The sequence below is a fragment of the Quercus robur genome, chromosome 11, assembly GCF_932294415.1.
Source record: "Quercus robur chromosome 11, dhQueRobu3.1, whole genome shotgun sequence".
NCBI lineage: Eukaryota > Viridiplantae > Streptophyta > Magnoliopsida > Fagales > Fagaceae > Quercus > Quercus robur.
In genome coordinates, this window is record NC_065544.1 from 53882137 (window position 1) to 53904374 (window position 22238).

At 31.6% G+C, this 22238-nt stretch overlaps 2 protein-coding genes across 3 annotated transcripts; both read right to left on the bottom strand.

Annotated features, from left to right (window-relative positions):
- Positions 1-1575: 1575 nt before the first annotated feature.
- On the bottom strand, positions 1576-9484 carry LOC126707196 (lysine histidine transporter-like 8). Of its 2 annotated transcripts, XM_050406792.1 has the most exons (5): positions 9040-9482; positions 5148-5281; positions 3995-4431; positions 2859-2990; positions 1576-2214 (listed from the first exon to the last, which is right to left on the bottom strand). In XM_050406792.1, the coding sequence occupies exons 1-5, from the start codon at positions 9345-9347 to the stop codon at positions 1726-1728; spliced, it is 1500 nt and encodes a 499-aa protein (XP_050262749.1). In that variant the 5' UTR covers positions 9348-9482; the 3' UTR covers positions 1576-1725. The 2 variants fall into 2 exon arrangements, with proteins under 2 accessions (XP_050262749.1, XP_050262750.1); XM_050406793.1 differs by lacking the exon at positions 2859-2990 and having other exon boundaries at positions 9040-9484.
- A 1761-nt stretch (positions 9485-11245) lies between these two features.
- Positions 11246-22170, bottom strand: LOC126705243 (lysine histidine transporter-like 8). Its single transcript, XM_050404143.1, has 7 exons — positions 21875-22170; positions 19904-20037; positions 16576-16961; positions 15274-15405; positions 14004-14025; positions 13829-13898; positions 11246-11579 (listed from the first exon to the last, which is right to left on the bottom strand). The coding sequence occupies exons 1-7, from the start codon at positions 22168-22170 to the stop codon at positions 11246-11248; spliced, it is 1374 nt and encodes a 457-aa protein (XP_050260100.1).
- Positions 22171-22238: the final 68 nt, after the last annotated feature.

A 22238-nucleotide genomic window follows, 5' to 3' on the forward strand; every position in this document is an offset into this window, starting at 1 on the left:
CCTCTGGACGACATGTACTAACTGGTGTACAATCCCTCGTCCAGGAAGCACTTAGGACGAGGGCAAGGCAGTTTCGACAAAGATAACCTTATAACGGTTATCAAATTGTACACTCCGGACTCCGTAAAATTGGGGGAGGTTATCCAACGGATAACCGCTCCCTAAACCTATAAAAAGAGATGAGTCTCCGACAAAAAAAGGTAGAGTATTTCTTCTTTACAAACAATATTTTTCCATTAAAAGGAGAGTTACTAACTTCATCATCGGAGGAGTTTTGACCGGCCAACCCCGGTCTCCTCTGACCTTCTATTTCTTATCTTTCAGGCCCTCAACATCATCGTGATCTGTGCCGTTTAACTAACTGATTCCTTGATCACTATCACAACACATGAGTCACAACCAATAAAATATGAATGTTTCTCAATTCAAAGTCACAAGTTCCTTCCCTAATTTGTAAGAATTTCTACATTACAATTTGGATTACAAGATGTACATAAAAAAGTACTTATGTTATTTAATTTTCTTGTAAGTGATGTAAAATAAATAAATATTTATGTTATCGTAATTTGCCCTAAATGATGTAAATAAATATACATATATGTCATTGCAATTCATATTTCAAAGTAAGAGATGTAATTAAATAAGTGATGTGTTTTCTCCCTTAACTACATTTTTGTGTATAAAGTTGAGATATCCATAGATTGGTATGCCTAAGCTTTTGTTCTTATATTCATGTTTTATGATTCTTCCTCATAATCAATAAGGACCATGTACAATAACATGCTTAATTAATTAGAAAATATGAGGTGGAAATATGTAATTCACATTGAAGGTAGTAATATTTGTATTTGAAATTATAAACTTTCTTTACCATGAAAAGCTCGTAACTTAAACCCAAATTGTAAATGATATATTAAGATTAAGTTTAGAGAAAAATTGACACGCTATTGATTATAGGTTGTTGGTTCTCAAGTTTGGGAACAATGCGTGTCATTTTTCAAATCCTTCTTTTGCCAAAGGAATTAGAACACTTGGAATTTTTAATTACCCCCCTAAACTATGAGAATATACACTTTATCCCCCTAAACTATTACCCGCATAACACTTACCCTCTTAAGAAATTACTCATGTAACAATTTGCACCTCATCCTATGGGTAATAGTTTAGGGAAGTAAGTGCACGTTTAGTAGACTGTAACAATAATTATATAGGAATATGAATTGATATTACAAGGAATACAAAATGCTGCAATGTAATGCTTATTATTATTTATTTGTTTAGGGACAACACAATAATAGAACCCTAAAGACAATGGAATAAAAACATTTTAAATTAAACTTAAGATATATTTTAGGAAATATCTTACTTAGATAATTATATTTCTTAAAAAATAATATTTTTTTAAATTTGAAAAAGAGATTAGTTATTTTTATGATTTTTTATTTTCATAATTGTTATGTGCATATGGAAACTTTGTTTATTTAGAAATATATTAATTGTAGAAATTAATATACCCACTAGGGAATAGCTATTACGGTAACTATTACAATTTACCAAACATACCCTAAGTGAGTATTCTTATAGTTTAGGGAGATGTGTAATTTCCCCAAAATATTTCATTCTCCTCCAAAATTTCCTTATATACAGTACGAGAAAACTTCTATATATAGATGTATATTCTATCAAATGATTAATTGGTTTAATTTCTTACAAATAATGTATTTGTCAGTAAGGCCTGAAGAAGTTGGCATTTAAGCCTTTGTCAGCTATGGTCCTAGCCGCTGCAATAACTATTAGAACACTGAAGAAAATGCCAAGGCAACCAAACCCCAAGTTTATAGACCAAACCACACCATTTGGTCGAGGTTTCTTCATTGCAATCCACATGAAACATGGATAAGCAAAAGTCATAGGTAATACCATACCTCCAATTAGAAGTGCTAGGCTTCCCAAAAATGGCACAGCCACAGCCACAAAGAAAGTCACCCCTCCAAAGAAAATGCGAAGGCATGTACGAACCCACTTTGGGCACGGCTTCTTCTTCTTGGTTGTGTATCTCATTTCCAAGTTGTCAAAAACTGGCATGGCGTAAACTTGGAATGCACATAAATAGTTCACCAATACCAGTAGATAAATTGAGCCCATAATTAACTTTGACGTGTTGGCTCCATGGATTTGTGAAAATGCACTCAACAATCCTCCACTAAATGGTACCTGGCATTCATTAAAAAAGAAAGAAGTCATTAGATAAGGAGATTGTCCACGAGAACATGTTAATTCATGTCGTGGTACCTAGCATTCACTTAAACTCATTACTTTTTCTTCACCACTAACACAATTTGATTACCTCAAAGTTGTGGCACAAAAGTTGTGTTCGCATGTTCCAATCCCACAACACAACCAATTTTGGATGGTTTGTAACAATTTTCACAAATATAAATTGAGTAATAACAAGCATATGTACAAGACATATGAGTAAGATCAAATGGAGAACTAGAAGACTTTCAATGTTGCTCTCTCTCTCTCTCTCTCTCTCTCCCCAATAAGTGAGTGGAGGGAGATTCAAATCTAGGTTCTTTCTATAAGGAGACTAGAGATTAATAAGATTTATTTCACAAATAAAAATATCTAATAATGGAATTTATAAGATGTAATCATATTCATTTGGTACAACTTTTTGAAAATGAGCTTTTATTTCAAAAATATGTACCTAATATTATATTAATATTGTGTAATCATGCAATTTTAAACCGTACTCTCAAACGGACACTTGTTTGATGCAAACATCATGAATGATATGATGCATATCTCATGACATTAAAATCCCATTAAGTTCAATAAAAGGAAATTTTGCTTGCCTTGTTTCCATATGCCCAAAATCCAACTATTGCGAGGGGAAATTGGCACATTGCGATTACTATATATGATATTGTCACTCCTGTGCACATTGGCTTATAGGATGTGTGTTTTTGATTTGAAGGCAATGTTCCCTGCAACAACACTAACATTTCAACCAAAAATAAAATTGAAATCGAGATGACAAATGGGTGTTTTATTTGAAAAATAGTATTACTTGGTAACTTTATTAGTTTGTCTGTGTAATCCAAATCAAAGTATTTCAGGTGCCTTTGAGGTAAGTTTACCAAGCTCTAGGATTAAAGTGTTGCGTGGAGTACATATTTCTCCGTAGAGACTTTCATATGATATCATTGTTTTTGGGCATGTCAAATTTCTTTTTGAATCTTGAGTTTAGGCTGGGCTGAGCTTTCTTTGGTAATTGGATATAAGTTACCTCTTTTTCTTTAGAGGCCCTTGTACCATGCACCACAATAACCATGTTGGGTCCAAAAGTAGGGCCTAGGCCCTAGTTAACCTTGAATGGCAATGGGCTGACCACTCATTGTGGATGACTGTCTCACCAAAAACGTTGATTCACTTCTTCTTCCCTTTCTTTTTTTTTTTTTTTTTTGGGGATTGGTTAAGGTTGGAAGTTATGATTATCTAATATTACTCTTACAGTCTCTTTGAGATCTATTTATTTTGTTGAAACTGAAAATTTTTTACTGAGAGTACTATAAATAAATGTAAAAGTTAGTTAAAATAGTAAAGTGGGATTCATGAATAGTACCAAAAAGTTCTATGGTATGTATGAATAGTAGCAAAAATAAGCTGAATAATAAAATAAGTTAGCAAAATTAATTGTGCCAAACAGACACTTATTCGGACCAAGGTGGTATGAAGCATTGTTGGTTAAGGTTTTATTTTATAATACTGTCTATTGGGTGATGAGAAACTTTCAATTTAAAAAGAATTTGTTTATTAGTTTTCATTACTTCTCAATGTAGGTGGAAACCGTTCTAAACCTTCTTAATGAGTACACAAGAACATTTGTTAACAAATGCCAATTACAATTTGCCACTTGGCAAGTGGTGAAATTGTGTGCCAATATGTGTTTCTAAACTTTTAAAAGAATAAGGATGTTGTAGATACTAACCTGTATCTCAAGGATAAGATTATGCCCTCTGAATGCAAGGGCAATGATCCCAAAGGCATTCAATATATCACTGATTTTTTCCATGCTAGATTTCGCCACATCAAATTGACCATAGGATATGTCTATAGGTCTACCCTTGGTGATTGAGAGAACCAAAATCAATGTACAATATCCAATGGCTGTAATGGCCCCAATTAGAGACACCCCAACCATCGAGTTTAGGTTGGGTAGTTGGGCTACAAGTATTGCTACACACGTGAACACTAAGAACCATTCTGTACCTGTCAATGACTGGACATGGCATGTGGCCTCATGATCACATATGGTTTTGAATAAGAGGTCCAAGGTGCGACCTCCATTAATAATCATAATGACACAAGCACCCCCTGATGAATACATCACTGGAAATAATGCAAGCAACTTCCCTAGTTTTGGACCTGATATAATAACACATTATCAACGTATATATCATGGTTACTTAATACCTTTGTAATATGTTATTTAATCAAATTATATTGAATGTTAACTTAGGAACACAATTTGACCCACAAATCGTTCAAGTGTAAAATTGTGATCAATGAAATATCTTTTATATTAGTTTATCATTAACACTATTTTTATTAATGCAATATCACTAAATTTAGATGTGTATATAATAATAATAATAATTGAGAGAAAATCAAGTTAAAAGAATAATAAAATTTTAATTATGAATTATATATATAGTTTTCTAAATTAAAATACATTTTTCAATAATTGAATGTATTCACACAAAATTTATTGTATCGGTGTGCCTTTCTTGATATTTGGGCACAATTTGACTTTAATTCTAAAAAAGTAAATAAATAAAAATTCTTCTATCTTGGTTCATTTTATGTTTCATCAACTATAGTTTGTCATGTGTTATTTATTTATTTAAAGACTTGGTAGACTGTGATCAATAGAGTATTAAATAGGTTACTAAGATTTTAATTTTTTATAAATATTCTTTATGCTGAACGGGATACGAGATTGAAAAATGACCATTTTAAGACACATGTTGTGCCTGCATCACTTCCGATACACAAGAGCATTGGAGATAAGCGAAACTTTAATTTATTAGATCACTTGTTAACAAAAGCAAAAAAATTAGAAATAGTCTCCTTGTACTAACCAAAAGAAACTATAGCAAGTTGGAGGTATCTGCTGTAGCGAATTCCCGGAACTAATTCATGTAATTGGACCAAAATAAATATGGTATAGAGCTGCCACGCAAATGCAAGTGACAAACATATGATTCCCCAAGCCCTGCAACCAATGAAGTTAAAATCAAATGATAAGACTTTAATTTCTTCAAGTTGCTGCATTTGGACCTTACTGCAAGCAAAACTAGATGATTTCTTTGAAGCCAAAAATGAGAGCGACCCAATTAGCAATAGGATGGACCACAGATAATCAAACAGAGGTTACAAATTTATAAGAACAAGCAACTTTAAAGTTTTTTTTTTTTTTTTTTTTTTTTTTTGGAGAGAAAGAGAGAGTTTTAACCTATGGTGTCCGCTCTTGATGATAGCTCTTTATCATCAGACAAAGACACCAATTAGTTTTTGGTGTAGGCGAGGATTGAACCCCAGATTTCTCATACAACCATCAGAGACTTTACCTGTTGAGCTAACTGGAATCCATAACTTTAAAGTTATTTGTTGCTTTCTATGAATTTCTAAAAAAATTTCAAAGGTTAAATCGCTGTTAGATGTGAATTTGTGGATCCATGATTTGGCATTTTTGGACGAGGTGTTAGTGTTATTTTCAATTCAATGAGAGAGAAGAGACAAAGAGAGCAAGGAATAATTAAGTTCTATATTATCAAATAAGGACAAAATTAAGTTCTATGTTCTCAAATAAGGACAAAATTAACTGGAATCCATAACTTTAAAGTTATTTGTTGCTTTCTATGAATTTCTAAAACAATTTCAAAGGTTAAATCGCTATTGGATGTGAATTTGTGGATCCATGATTTGGCATTTTTGGACGAGGTGTTAGTGTTATTTTCAATTCAATGAGAGAGAAGAGACAAAGAGAGCAAGGAATAATTAAGTTCTATATTATCAAATAAGGACAAAATTAAGTTCTATGTTCTCAAATAAGGACAAAATTAACTGGAATCCATAACTTTAAAGTTATTTGTTGCTTTCTATGAATTTCTAAAACAATTTCAAAGGTTAAATCGCTATTGGATGTGAATTTGTGGATCCATGATTTGGCATTTTTGGACGAGGTGTTAGTGTTATTTTCAATTCAATGAGAGAGAAGAGACAAAGAGAGCATGGAATAATTAAGTTCTATATTATCAAATAAGGACAAAATTAAGTTCTATGTTCTCAAATAAGGACAAAATTAACTGGAATCCATAACTTTAAAGTTATTTGTTGCTTTCTATGAATTTCTAAAACAATTTCAAAGGTTAAATCGCTATTGGATGTGAATTTGTGGATCCATGATTTGGCATTTTTGGACGAGGTGTTAGTGTTATTTTCAATTCAATGAGAGAGAAGAGACAAAGAGAGCAGGGAATAATTAAGTTCTATATTATCAAATAAGGACAAAATTAAGTTCTATGTTCTCAAATAAGGACAAAATTAAGTTCTATGTTCTCAAATAAGGACAAAATTAAGTTCTATATTCTCCAAGAAGGACAAAATTAAGCTAGGTACAAGTACTTAAAATATTATACCTTAAATTTTGTTAATTAAATTTAATTGTTATTAAAAAGATAATATTGTTTGTGTTATAGTATAAGAATTTGATGAGTGTCTTGACCTAATAATAAAGAACAATCATTATGAAAACAGATAACATAAATTAAAATTTTATTGTATCTATAAAAAAAAAAAAAAAAAAAAAATCTCATACTTGAATTAAATTGGAAAACTAACTTTTAGCCTTAAAGAGTGGATTCTACTAGTTAGATACATAGTGGATATGACTTATTATTTATGTGAAAGGAAATAACATTGCCATATTGAATAAGTTTGCGTCTCATATATAAAATCTCAAAGTCATTGTTGATATATGTGAATGAAAATAAAAACTAGATAAGACACTGTGGTAGTTCTAGGAATTTTTTTTAGAGTAGTTACTAAAAAATTTAAATTACCACAATATTTTTATTGGTATCATTTTTTAATTAAAGAAAAATAAAATTAGAAATTAGAAATTATTTTACTGAATAGGTTGAACGAGTTACAAATTTTATTTTATTTTTGTTTTAAAATAGGCTTTTTGTTGAATAATTTTTTCACTTGTTGTTGTTTGGTCTTGTCTTGTTTTTGTTTGGTTTATGTTTATTGTTATTTGAGCTAATATTTATTACTATTATTTAAGCTTTAAAAACAACAGGGATTAAGAATTATGTTTGGATGCATAATTAATTTTGAAGTAATGCTACGTCCACAATATTTTTACAATAAATCTTATGCAAAAAGCTGTTATTAGTGGATAAAAAAATAATATTAGTATTTGGCCTAAATTAGAATCAGCAACAACTTACTACATTAGATTTGTTATAAAATTATTGTGAAAATGTTGTGAAAATAATAACACTACTCTTATTTTTGTTGAACCTAAACTTTTTTAATTCTCAAATTAGGGTGTTCAAAATTTTTATTAGAGAAATTTTAATAGATTAGTTTACCATATAATTTTTTTAACAATTATATATATACATTTTTTTTTTTTTTTTTACAAGTCAAAGTAGTCAAAGTGGTCTTGTGACAACCCTGACTTACTTGGAGAGCCGCCGCTGATAAGACATCGACATTTAGGTCCACAGTCACGGAATCAACTGAGAAATATCACGCTTTGCGTTAAATAAAAGGGAAACCTTTTTGACTTTTCACATATAAGAAGAAGAAAAAAAAGAGCGTCTCTCCAACAAAAAAAAAGAAAAGAAAAGGAGAAATGACCGTCACGTGAAATTGTCTCAAATTTTGATAACAATAAAGAAATATATATATATATATATATATATATTTCTTGTCCTAAATGACCAAAAAAAAAAAAAACTATAAAATTTTTTACTAAAGAAACACAGATACAATATCTTATGATAACTTGAAATATAAAATTGATGGTGAATTAATTTTATAATTGCTTTCCAGTTGAATTAAGCATTCAAAATTTAGAAATAACAAATTAGTTTTCAAAATTTAAAAAAAAATAAAGAGGAATTTTCATAATACAAATATCATAGATTTGAAATCAAATTATATTTATCTATATAAAAAAAATGATTTGTTTGATTGCATTTTAAATACAAATTAAGTTTGAGTTCATTATAAAGTCAAATCACATTTTTAAGTTTAGTTAATTTTTTTAAAAAAATAAATTCAGCAACAAGTTGTTTCGTTATCATCTTATCAATAAATTTGAGATTAATGAATTTCACTTTATATTTATATTACGCATATAACTGAAGCTAAAATTTTCACAATTTTTTCTCCCAAACATATTATCATATTTTGAGCTTAGGCTTGCCTATCCATCAAGTCTAAAATGGTTAAGTTGAGCACGATAGATTATTAAATAAATAAATGTAAACATTTTTTATTATTATTCAAGTTGAGCCAACCTAGATATTTATGATCAGTTAAATTTGTGCTCAGCCTAGGGGTACGGGTACTCTAATCTGGATAGAACTTGAATAAATAAATTTCAGTAACTAAAAGTCTAAAAGTAGATACAACTAAACATCATATATATCAGTGTAAAGTGATGCTTTTTCACGCATGGGTTGACAAAATGACCAAACCATAGAAAGGTGATCAATGCAATTAACCATTCTCAATCATACAAATGCACAGAACATGACCCTAAACTTTTCAAGTTCTACACGTCTGTTAGAGCTTGATTTGAGTCTTGACCTAGTCATCAAATTCACACTGCCACATATTTCTTCACAAGTCATCCACTTATCTTGGACGATCAATTATGAACAATGACTTTTAGCTGAGCAAAATTGACTTTAAACATGCCAACTTAATCAAATCATCGAAAAGATAGCTTACCATCCGAGGGTGGCAAATGCAACAGGAAGGAAAAGAGCTTGGAATCCAATTCCTGAGCAGAGTAAATGAAACATTGCAAAAATGGAATTGCCATTCCTGGACTCCGTGATGGGGAGCCAAGCTTCCTGTGGATTCTGCTGGTGACCTTGCAAATTGGTAGATTTAGTAGTACTCTCTTTTGAGGGATCAGTACTGTCTTTAATGGTTATCACTTCCATTAGCCCTTCTAGTGTTTTGGTATTGGAAGGTGACGGTGAAGGTGAGAGAGGCATCACTTGTCTATAATCTGGTTCCACCATTTCTCCCATGGCTACCCTCCTCTTCTTCTCTCTAGCTCAAAAGCTATATGGGATTATGATAAATAGAGCTAGCTATATATATTAAAATATCAAGAGTGGGTGTTGCAAATATAACACAAATGGTTGGTGTATATTGTGACAACTGCCTACTGGTCATGATCTCTAAAGATATATATATATATTTTTTTTGAGAAGGAGATCTCTAAAGATATAAATGCTGCAAATAGCTCATATTCTTTTTTTCATATTCTTTTGCCACAATTTAATGATATATTCCAATTATGATATGCATTTATTTGGCATCAACTTATAAGTTCAGTTTTTAGTTTTTTTAGTTTTTATGTACAACTTTTTTAAATCTCACATTTTTTCGCATTTTTCACTATTTTAAAATTTTTTAATATAAAAGTATACTTTAACACTCTTTCAACAAAACGTTTAATTTTCATACGGACGTTATCACCTTTATAAGTAGCTTTTTTTTCTTTTTTTTTTTTCCTCCAACACATGACTTTTCTTTTTAATATATAGTAATGGTTAGTTGCCTCCAACCCAAAAAAGAAAATCTTATTAGTTGGTAGTCGCCCTCTATAGAAGGTCCCAGGCGGCCACATTAGTAAGATTGCATGAAGGGTATATGACTTAGTTTACACATCAAGAGTGATATCATCTAGTGACACAAATGTGTGACATCACTGTATTTTTAGTTGTTTACGTTCTTTTCCGCGTACGAAGGAAGATTATTCTCCCTTTTAAAAAAAGACCATACAAATTCATTAAAAAGAGAGAGAGAGATCTCAGAAGATTCGTGTCCAGAATTATTATAATTGACTTCGTATGCTAATTTGTCTCTCTTCTTTCTCTTTCTATTTATATGAGTGGTGTGTGAATATGTGTGAATCCAGTTGTGAGGATGCTTCAATCCACTAATATTTATATATATCCAAGTTGTGAGTATATGAGTATGTGTGTGCATGCACTAGTAAAAAACAACAAGTTTATTCAATATTCAAATTGAGCGAACAAAAAAAAAGTAGAAGAAAAAAAAAAAAAGAATAGTAGAGGGAATTAAAAAAAGACATATCAATTAATAGAGTAATAGAGAATCGTGTATATATATATTATAATTCAATTGTTATGAATCTATTAAAATATTAGCAACGCGATGTGTTATACCATGTTGTGTATGTTAGAGTAGATGCGGAAGAGGAAGCATAGAGGAGGAACACTGAGAACACAAGGGTTACGTGGTTCAGCCTTACGGCCTACATCCACGGAGGAATCCCTTAAGGGCTACATCTTTATTATATGAGAGTGTAGTACAATAACCTCCTGTGTTACAATGAATCCTAACATGAGTATATATAGGCGACTAAACCCTAAACTACTAGTACAAGCAGGACTGGACTTGGGCCTATTACATTGGGCTAATATGTCTAATATATATCTCTAACACCCTCCCTCAAACTCAAGGCGGAAGCTCGATGAAGGCTTGAGGTTGGATAAGCATGAGAAGATCACTTGGAGATGCCTTGAAAAATGCCTTTGAAGAAACCACAATGAAGAATGTGCCAATTGTCCAATTTCGGAGCTTCAAATGAAGAAACAGAGGCCAAAATCAGAATCTACGCGAAAAACTGAGCAAGATAGGCCCTTTCGAAAATTTTGACTTTTGGTCAAAGGTCAACGCAAAAAGTTAGAGTCAACTGGTCAGAGTCAAAGTCAACAGTCAAAGTGCTCACGGGTCAGATCCGGGTGGTCCGGGTTGGGTCGGTCCGGGTCAACGGTCAGCTAGGTGACGTGGTGCTGACGAGACGACACTGCTGACGTGGTTGATGACGTGTCGCTGACGTGGACTAGGGCTGACGTGGACGTGCTTGCGTGGTTGCTGACGTGGAGTGATGACGTCATCCGATGACGTCAGATGACATCAGCAATAGTTTTCCGGCGCGTGGAATGCACGTGATAGCGTTACCGGCGTGTGGAGGAGAAGCCAGAAATCCTGGAAGTGCGTGAGAGCGCGTGTTATCCCAGATGAGGGCCGGAATCGCAGGTTTCGTAGATCGGCGGACGAGGAGGCCGACAGGGCGGCGCGTGCGCCCAGAAGACGATCTAGAAGTAAGGATTCTATGGCGGCGCGTGGGAGATTTTCCAGAGGCTACGGAGGCGCGTGGAGGCGCATGGCAAGGCTTCGGGTGACCGGATTTCTGGGTTTTGGTCGCAAGAGATCTTGGAGCACGTCTGTGGTGTTGGTCTCATCAGGCGAAGCTTGAATTTGCACAGATCTGAGATTGATGTCACGGGTTTGCTTGAGTTTGTTGGATTTTGACACAGCACAGAGCCATGGTGGCAGCGAGATGCCGTGGAGTCTAGATCCGGTAGAGAAATATGTGTGACTTCAGATGGTGGTATGCACTTGTGAATCTTCTTTGCTGTGTAGAGATGTTTGTTTGATGCCAAGAACGAAGTTTGGCTCTGATACCATGTTAAAATATTAGCAACGCGATGTGTTATACCATGTTGTGTATGCTAGAGTAGATGCGGAAGAGGAAGCATAGAGGAGGAACACTGAGAACACAAGGGTTACGTGGTTCAGCCTTACGGCCTACATCCACGGAGGAATCCCTTAAGGGCTACATCTTTATTATATGAGAGTGTAGTACAATAACCTCCTGTGTTACAATGAACCCTAACATGAGTATATATAGGCGACTAAACCCTAGACTACTAGTACAAGCAGGACTGGGCTTGGGCCTATTACATTGGGCTAATATGTCTAATATATATCTCTAACAGAATCAACGAACATAGTATTTTGGGATTCAGCAACAAATTAATAAACAAACTTTTTATGAGAAACATGAAATAAAGAAAATAAGCATACTTCTTTGAAATGAATTGTAATAAATTATAGTGGCATAACTTTTGATGCTTAAGGAGACGGATATATATAAAAGAACAGATTTTACAACATGCAAAGCAAATAACAAATGAAACTAACTTTTCAATTTCATAAATTAGGTGGCATTTACCTGGTGTTAGCTGCATCGTATAATTGGCTGGAAGTGGCTGCATTGAAGCCCAAAATACCAAACACTGAAATCTTTTAAGCTCCTACATTTATACGTTCAAATAATCACTAAGTTGGAGTGGAAATTGTTGTTTTTTTAGAAGTTGAAGAGTGTTTGTACAAGGAAAGAGAGGTTGTAAGTGAATGAAGGTCTTGGCTAGGTTTCATCTACATGAGGGGAGGAAGAAGAGATTTCATAAGTGGCTAGGTTTCATCTACACATGGGAGGAAGAAGAGAGTTTGTGGGTAAAAGTTTAGGCTTTGATTTACTTTTGGGTGGGGAGGACCTTTTAGGCTTTCATCTACATGTGGTGGGGAGGGTTAGACTTTTTAGCCTTTGATCTACATGTGGGTGGGAAGGGTGAGACTTAAGTCATTTTGGGCTTGAGTTTTCGTAAATTTGGTCTATACTGATTGTGGTGATATCAAAACTATACACTAATATTAATCTGTACCAAAATATTTCCTTTTCTTATCCCGGCCGAAATGGCCTCCAGTATAGTATTGACAACTTTGTGCAAGAAACCCTAATGCATGATTGTATTTTTAATCTTTCATGACGTTAATGTTGGGAATATGTATGTAATTCAATGAAGGAATAATAGTAAATAGTTGGATAAAAATGGCTTAGAGGCACAAACACTTCACTATCCTCAAACAATATTTTTCCAAACACAAAATATGTTAAAATCTTAAAAATTTGTTCCCGGGATACAACTAAGCAAAGAATTCTTCACGTAGTAATCTTGAGAGAATTCTTGTGAATTTCAATGAAAATGGTGGAAAGTAGTTACAAAATGAATATGAGTCAAGGGGGTCATAGCCCTTCAAAAGGCATATTTGGAGAATTACTTTAATTGATTTTAATGTTCACAAAGCATTATAACAGTTTGTCGAACTTGAATTGAAAGTAAGTTAAAACCCTTAAACAAACCAATTAATCTTTTGCTCATCATGAGCTTATACAAACGGTGCTCTCTCCATTTTCAATATAATATATTACAACTTATATTGTATATAACTTTATAAAGAACAATTAAAACAAGACGGCCAATCAAATAAGTAATTCCCTGAGGCCCATATATACATTCAAAATGGTTATTGGTTTAATTTCTTACTAATGCATCCGGCATTACGGCTTGTAGAAGTTGGCTTTTAGTCCATTGTCAACTAAGGTCCAAGCCGCTGCAATAAAATAGTCAAGACAATGCCAAAACAACCTAAACCCATGTTTATAAACCAAACCAAACCATTTGGTCGACGTTCCTTCATTGCAATCCACATGAAACATGGATAAGCAAAAGTTAAAGGTAATGTAGCACCTCCAACTAAAGGTGCTAGTCTTCCCAAAAATGGAAAATTCACAGAAAGAAAGAAAGCCAACCCTCCATAGAAAATACGAAGGAATGTGCGAACCCACCTTGGGCATGGCTGATTTTTCTTGCTTGTGTATCTAACTTCCAAGTTGTCAAAAACAACCATGGCGTAAACTTGGAATGTACATAAACAGTTCACCAAGACTGGTAGGTAAATTGAGGTCATCATTAACTTCGAGCTGTTTGGTCCGTGGATTTGTGAAAATAAAGTCAACAAACCTTGTCCTCCACTATACGGTACCTGTCATTCATAAATACATAGAAAAATGAAAAATAATGAAGAAAGCAAAAGAAAAGAGAATTTATGAAGCCAATTTTCATTATATGTGGAAAATTAGAAGACTCAAAATCATGCTTTTCTCTCACATTTTTTGATATAGAGAACATTGATATAAACTTTTTCAAGTATATACAAGTGCCTATAAAGTCTTGCATTTTCCCCTGCCCTATTTATGAAAAAACATAATTCTCTGTTTCATAAAAAATTGAAAGAGTCCATTTCAGGGTTCAATTTTTTTTTTTTAGTCTAATAGTGTTCAAACCTATTTGTAATATCTAGTAAGATCCATTTCACAAATAGAAGAGATCTTATGATAATATGATTTTATATATTGTAGATGCGTTTGTTCTATACAATTTATTTTTGGGCAATTAATGCAAAAAATATCTCTAAAAGTTCAGTTTGCTTACAAACACATTTTTTGTACTATCAATTTAAATTTTTAGTCCCTTGAGATCTTACAAGTATCCAAATTGACCTCTATGCTAAACTTCCATTAGTTTGAAGGACAAATTGTAATCATGTGCCTTGTATATGACCACATTTATTATAAAAAAAAAAAAAAAAAAATCATTGAAAACAATGACATCTTTTTTTTTTTTTAAAGAAATTTATTAAAAATTATATAAAACTATTTTTTGTTATAAAAAATTGAATTGTCAATAAGATGAAAACTTCGTATCTAATATTATAAGATCAATGCCCAATTTCATGCGACACAGTAGACGAAGAATCAAAATTAGTGCAGAAAAAATCCCCTAAATTCATGTTTTTTACACGGAACAAAATCATCAATTTTCAAATTTCATGCCCTCTATCCAAAACAAACCAAACTATCAATTCGTAAATTCACAAAATCACTCAAATTTCTACCATATATTCTCAACAACACCTCTGCTTCCAAGTTGCAAAATAATATTAAAAATTTAAAAACCCTTAACCTCAACTTGACATCAAAGAAAAGACTATCGTGGAAGGAGCGTTAAGATAAGAAAGGGCAATAAGTGAGATTGTTCGAGAAACCATATATCTATACCTAACAAAAATTGAGATTTTAAAAAACTATATTCTAAAAGTGCATTTTTAAACCACCATCTCAAACGGGAACTTATTTGATTGATGAAAAAATCATGATGATATAAAATAAGTCTCTTCTTAAGTAAGTATATAACAAATCTGAATTAGTTCAACAAAAGAAGATTTGCTTACCTTGTTTCCATAAGCCCAAAATCCACCTATTGCAAGGGGATATTGGCACATAGCGATTACTATGTATGATATTGTCACCCCTGTACACATTGACTTATAGGATGTTTGTTTTGGACTTGAAGGCAATGTTCCCTGCAAAATTAAAGACATTTTAAGTTTTTAACTTAAAATTACATCCAAATCGAGATGACAAATGTATCTATTCTTTTAAAGCATTACTTGGTTTGTTTTTATAATAGTGCATCACTTTTTATTTTTCTAATCAAAATGATAGCATAACCTTAAGTTACTTAGAAGGTAAGCTCTCTTATTTTAGGAGAAATTATCATGTCCATAGGGTCGACTCTTCCCTCTTTTCACTTGAATGGTATATATAAATATATATATATATATATATATTTATATATATATATATACACCATGGAACCCCCACATTGTAAGAGGGAGTATGTATGAGATAATTGTTGAAACTTAGAGTCAACCTTTTGTGAGTGGGGAGATTGTAGAGGAGTTAACCCAATGAACCTAATAATGAAGATATACAGACTATCACATCATTTAAAATTTATCTTCCCCAACCAAAGAATCCTCCTCTTGCAAGGGAGTGGTAGTGAGGTACCCTACTGGGGAAGGGCTGGTGATCTTTTATTCGTTTGTATGTAAATGCAAAATATCTGAGACATTTTTGCCAACCTTTAAGATTGAAGTGTTGCATGAGTATTCAATTTTAAAAAATTGTTGCGTGAGTACATATCCTTATATAGAGTTTCATATTTTAGATTTTTAACATCTATTGAATCTAAAAGGGTCACGAGTTAAGGCTGGGCTGAGCTTTCTTACATAGTAGGATACTCTCAGGTTGTATCCTAAAGTTGGGCAAAGGTACAAACCTTGACTTAATTAGCGCGCAATTGTTGAAGCATATCTTACCCCAAAAACAAAGAGCTATGGTATAACACACTTTTTTTTACTAAAAATTACAATTTGTCTAACAACATTTTCACATAGACTCACACATAACAAATTATTTTCACACGCTAATTACAAATTACCAATTTGAAAAGTTCAGAAATTCTATGCGAATAATGTATTCATAAACCTTTGTTTACCCAAAAACCAAAAGAAAAAGTGTAATTCTAAACCTTTCAAAAAGGAAAATGATATATATATATATATATATATATATATTTTATTAAATATTGAGAGAGGAAGAGGTGGAGTTCGAATCACTAACATGATAACCACCGAATTATCATTGGAACTTGAAAAGGAAAATGCAGAAAGTATGTTAGGGATTCAAACCTGTATCTCGAGGATGACATTATATCCTCTGAATGCAAGGGCAATGATCCCAAGCGCATTCAACACATCACTGAATTTTTCCAAGTTAGATTTCACTTCATCAGATTGATTGTAGGATATGCCTATGGACCTATCTTTGGTAATTGAGAGAACCCAAATCAAAGTATAATATAGAACAACTGTGGTAGCCCCAATTAGAGACACCCATGCTGTAGAGTTGAGGTTGGGTAGTTGTGCTATAAGTAATGCTATGCATGTGAACACCAAGTACCACTCTATACCTGTCAATGATTTGGCATGACACATGGCATCACCATCACATACGGTTTTGCATAAGATATCTAGGGTGCCACCTCCAGTGATAATTAGAAGGATACAGGCACCCCCTGAATTTAATATTACAGGGAATAGGGCAAACCAGTTCCCTAGTTTTGGACTTGCATATGGTAACATATTATGACTTTAAATATAATAAAATTGGGAAACAAAATACATGTAATTGATCTTATCTAATTTGTTGAGGATTCATAGGTGACCCCAAAAGTTTGGGACTAAGGCTTTGGTATTATATATAATAACACATTATCACCCACCTATGCATCATGGGTAAAATCTTTGTCATTTGACCAAATTTTATTGGATGTTAAATGAGGAATACAATTTGTATTTGCCACACGTCTTTTTATTTAGTAAGTTGTGAGACCTTTGTAATGCACAAATGCAATTGAATGTTAACTTGGGAATACAATTTAAATTTGTCTTGTAGTAAACTGTGAAATATCATTTTTCTATGGGTTTTACTCTCTCTCTCTGTGTATATATATATATATATATATATATAATCAAGATACTTGTTAAAAATGTTGTATTACTTATTGATATAAAAAAATTAACCACCCGTTTCTCCAAAAAAAAAAAAGAAAAAAAAGAAAAAAAGAAAAAAAATTAACAACCAAGAATTGAAAAAAATGGGGCTTGTACGTTAAAAGTATACATTTCTTTTTAAACAGAAAGATAACTTTTCAACAATTTATTAGCTTTAACACACAACTTATTGCGGTTGCGTGTGTTTTTCTTCATATTTGCATGCTAATGAACTTTAACTTAATTGACACCCACTTTCCTTATAAGTGCTGAGTGAATGGGTGGAGACATAAAGTTTTTTCTTCAATAATCACCCACTTTCCTTAGCCGACAAAATTTTTTCATATATATTAGAATGATACTTTTTTTTTTTCTCAATAAAATAAAACTACTCTTAATTAATTAATTAAATAACCCTGCTAGGTGGCACTTTCATCACCATTACCATAACAATTTACTTTATATGGAGGACCAAAGCATGAGTAGAGATAATAATTTTTCACTATTTTTACATTTGCAATGCGAAAACTTTTAAAAAGCAGCAGATTACTTTTGTATTCAATACTTCAATCATATACATAATTGTATAAATTTTATTTCAAATAATTTAATTTCATCATCAAATATCTATTTAATTTCTCTTTTAGGATGAATCATTTGAAAAGCAAGTTGTTGAAAATGGCATGTACCCTTTAATCAAGTGAAAAACATTAAATAAGGAGAGAGAAAAAGGTGTCAAGTTATAACATTTAATGATTTTTTTTAACAGATCTCTTAAAAATCTACTGTATAAAAAATGCATAACTTTACAAGAGTTACACCAATTGTAACTTGAAGCAGATAAGTTGAAGTTACACTTAGTGTAACTCTGGTAAAGTTACGCCTTTTATATACCATAGATTTCTAAGAGATCTAACGGTTGAAAAAAAAATCATTAAATGTTATTACTTTTTACCTTATTAATAGTATTACCTAATTAATACTAATATTCTCTCTCTCCTAATTTAATTTAGAATAATACTATACATACATTGCAAATCATTGCATACTTTAATTTAAGAGACAAAGGACAAGATAGGCCCACGTTCAGATTCCCTAGCCGACAAAATTTTTTCATATAAATTAGAATAATACTTTTTTTTTTGCTCAATAAAATAAAAGTACTCTTAATTAATTAATTAAATAACCCTGTTATGTGGCACTTTCATCACCATTACCATAACAATTTACTTTATATGGAGGACCAGAGCATGAGCAGAGATAATAATTTTTCACTATTTTTACATTTGCAATGCGAAAACTTTTAAAAAGCAGCAGATTACTTTTGTGTTCAATACTTCAATCATATACATAATTGTATAAATTTTATTTCAAATAATTTAATTTCATCATCAAATATCTATTTAATTTCTCTTTTAGGATGAATCATTTAAAAAGCAAGTTGTTGGAAATGGCATGTGCCCTTTAATCAAGTGAAAAACATTAAATAAGGAGAGAGAAAAATGTGTCAAGTTATAACATTTAATGATATATTTTTTTTAACCATTAGATCTCTTAAAAAACAATAGTGTAAAAAATGTGTAACTTTACAACAGTTACACTAGGTGTAACTTGAACCCATCTCATATATATATATATATATTATATATGTTTAGAAAATAAAATTATTATCTAATAAAATACTGAATACATTTTATCTTGTGCTTTTAGAATATTCATTAACAAAAAGTATAATAATAATAAAAATAACAACAACAACAACTACTACTACTACTACTACTACTAGCCTCATAACAAGCACTATGCACGTGTGATGAAGTTCTTTTATTATTATTTTGAGTTTAATGTAATTTTTTAATTTGAATTTATCTTTTATTAGTGAGGTTACATAGGAATGAATTTTTAAAAACTAAAATTTAGGATTTGAGAATAAATAAACGGCTAGGTTTAGTGTGTGTTAGTTTTTAGGGAAATAAATGTATTAAACATGGTTGAGATATATTTAAATAGAAAGTGTACTAATTTTTAGGAAAAAAAGTTTATTGGTTAGTTTTTTTTTTTTTTTTTTTTTTTTTTTTTTTAATTTTGTTGAATTACAATTTTAACCCTATTTTTTATTTTATAAGAATAAGGATTGTCTAATTAGATTAGGGGTATTTTTTGACATTTTTTAAAATCATAACTAACTTTCTGAATCCTCTTAATATATAAAGATAATAATAATAAAAAGTTTATACACAAACTGGTTTACATGAAATTTTCGCCAACCCACTTCGTGGTTGTTAAACAAACTATTTACGTGTACTATTAGTCACATAACATTTTTAATGAGTCATGTGACTTGCTTAATTAATACACACATATAGACTTATAAATCACCAAGTTTTGAGTTGATGAAAAATTTCTCCAAACTAATTGGGAGGAAAACCTTGTCCATAATAATAACAGGGGGTTTCGCACTAACCAAAAGAAGCTATTGCAAGTTGCATGTATCTGCTGTAGCGAATTCCAAGGATTGCTTCATGTAGTCGAACAAGAATAAATATGGTATAGAGTTGCCACACAAAAGCTAGTGACAAACATATGATACCCCATGTCCTACAACCAATGAAATAATTACAATAAGATATTAATTGGACATAAAAAATTTCACAACTGTTGAAGTGACAAGTAGTTATTACTACCTTCTCAAAAAAAAAAAAAAAAAGTAGTTATTACTGGGTAAAAATAATGATATCTGTGATATGCCCAATAACTGGGAATGAGTAAAAGTTTCTCTACTTAATTATTGTGTTATATCATTACTCAAACTCATGAAGTTAAATCAAATGATAGGACTTTTCTTCAGGCTGCTACATTTGGAACTTATTGAAAGCAACAATAGGATGGTTTCTTTGTAGCCAAAGAAAGAGAGCAACCCTATTAGCAATAGCATGGACCACAGCTAATTGAATAGAAGTTACAGTTTTCAAGAATGAATTGGGTTCAACAAATGCAAATAAGAACAACAAACTTTAACCTTTTTCGTTACTTGGTATGGATTCCATAAGATTTTCCGAAAGTAAAACCGCTGTTGGATGTGAACTTGTGTGTCCATGATTTAACATCTTTGGAAAAGGTGTTACTGTTAATTCAATGAGAGAAAAGAGACAGAGAGGGGACAAAATTTCATGTTCCTGAAATAATTATTAAATAGTTCGGAATTGATGTTCTTCTTCTCATATAAGGACAAACGTTAGATTCAATCACACAATTATTATTAAAAAGACAGTATTATTTATGTTCAATTGATCAAATACAATTATTAGCAAAAAAAAAAAAATTGATCAAATACAATCACATAATTGGTTTTAATTCAAAATTTTAAATTTTATTGTATACAATAATAATGAGTGCACAAAACTCTTACTTTTATGAAATTTGGAAAATGTTATGGTAGGCCATTTTTACCAAATATTTGGGAGAGATAAATTCCCAAACGGTTTAGATAATATTATATTCTATTAATTAAATTCACAAGGAAACCATTTAAGGAAAAGTTAACGGATGACCTAAAGGTATTAGTTTAGGAATTATTTTTGAAATATTTTATGAGAAAATGATAAAATAATTAATTTTTTATGGTTTTTTTATATTTTTCATGAAAGTAGTGTCAAAATTTTTTTAAAATAGTTTATTAACAATTACACTAAGGGCATCCGTAACATAACCTAAAAACTTATTATTATTCTCGATTGAAGGAAGTGACATTACTCTACAATAAGTTTGCAAGATCTTGTTAATAAATTGTTTATAAATGTGAGCAATATATGTTGTTAATGTACTTCACTTTATATTAAATTACACAAACAAGTGAAGCTTTATAAGCTTCTTCCCAAACATATTATCATATTTTTAAAAACTGAACTGAATCAACGAGTCCAACTGGGAACCAGGCAACAATCTAGTTTAATAAAACTCCCAAAACTAGTAAAAACTAAAAACCCGGAGCAAATTTGGTTTTTTGACTGTGTCAATTTTTAAAATTATGCATATTATTGTTATCATATTAGCTTGTAATCCATGAATACGCATAGATGCATTTAAAAATAAACACATTTTTTTATCATAAAAATATACATAATTAATCTAATTATTAGACAAAATGACAATTTTATTTTATGACTTGAATAGATGAAATTCAGTAACTAAAAGTACATAAATATATCAAACATCATATATTCATGAAGTGTGATTCTCTTTCAAGCGTGGATTGACAACTCATACGCGCACATTCATGACTGAGTCTGTTAGAGCTTGACTCAGTCATCAAACTCAGAGTGTATGTCATTCATTTCACAACTCATCCTCTTCTCTTGGAGAACAATATGACTTTATTAATTAGTTGAGCAACATTAACTACAAATCAATAAATCATTGGAAAAAGATAGCTTACCATCCAAGTGAGGCAAATGCAATAGGAAGCGAAAGAGCTTGCCATCCAAGTCCTGAGCAAATTAAATGAAACATTGCGAAATAGGTGTTGCCATTCCTGGACTCTGTGATGGGAAGCCAAGCTTCCTGTGGATTGTGCCGGTAACCTTGCAAGCTTGTAGATGAAGTAATATCTTTTGAAGGATCACCATCTATAATGGTTATCGTTTGCATTGCCTCTGCTTCAGTATTGGTATCTGAAGGTGAAGTTGCGAGTGGAATGACTTGACTACTTTTTAATTCTACCACTTCTCCCATGGATACCTTCCTCTGCTCTGAGTTCAAAAGCTATATTGAAAATATTAGGAGAATGAGGACTGTTGCAA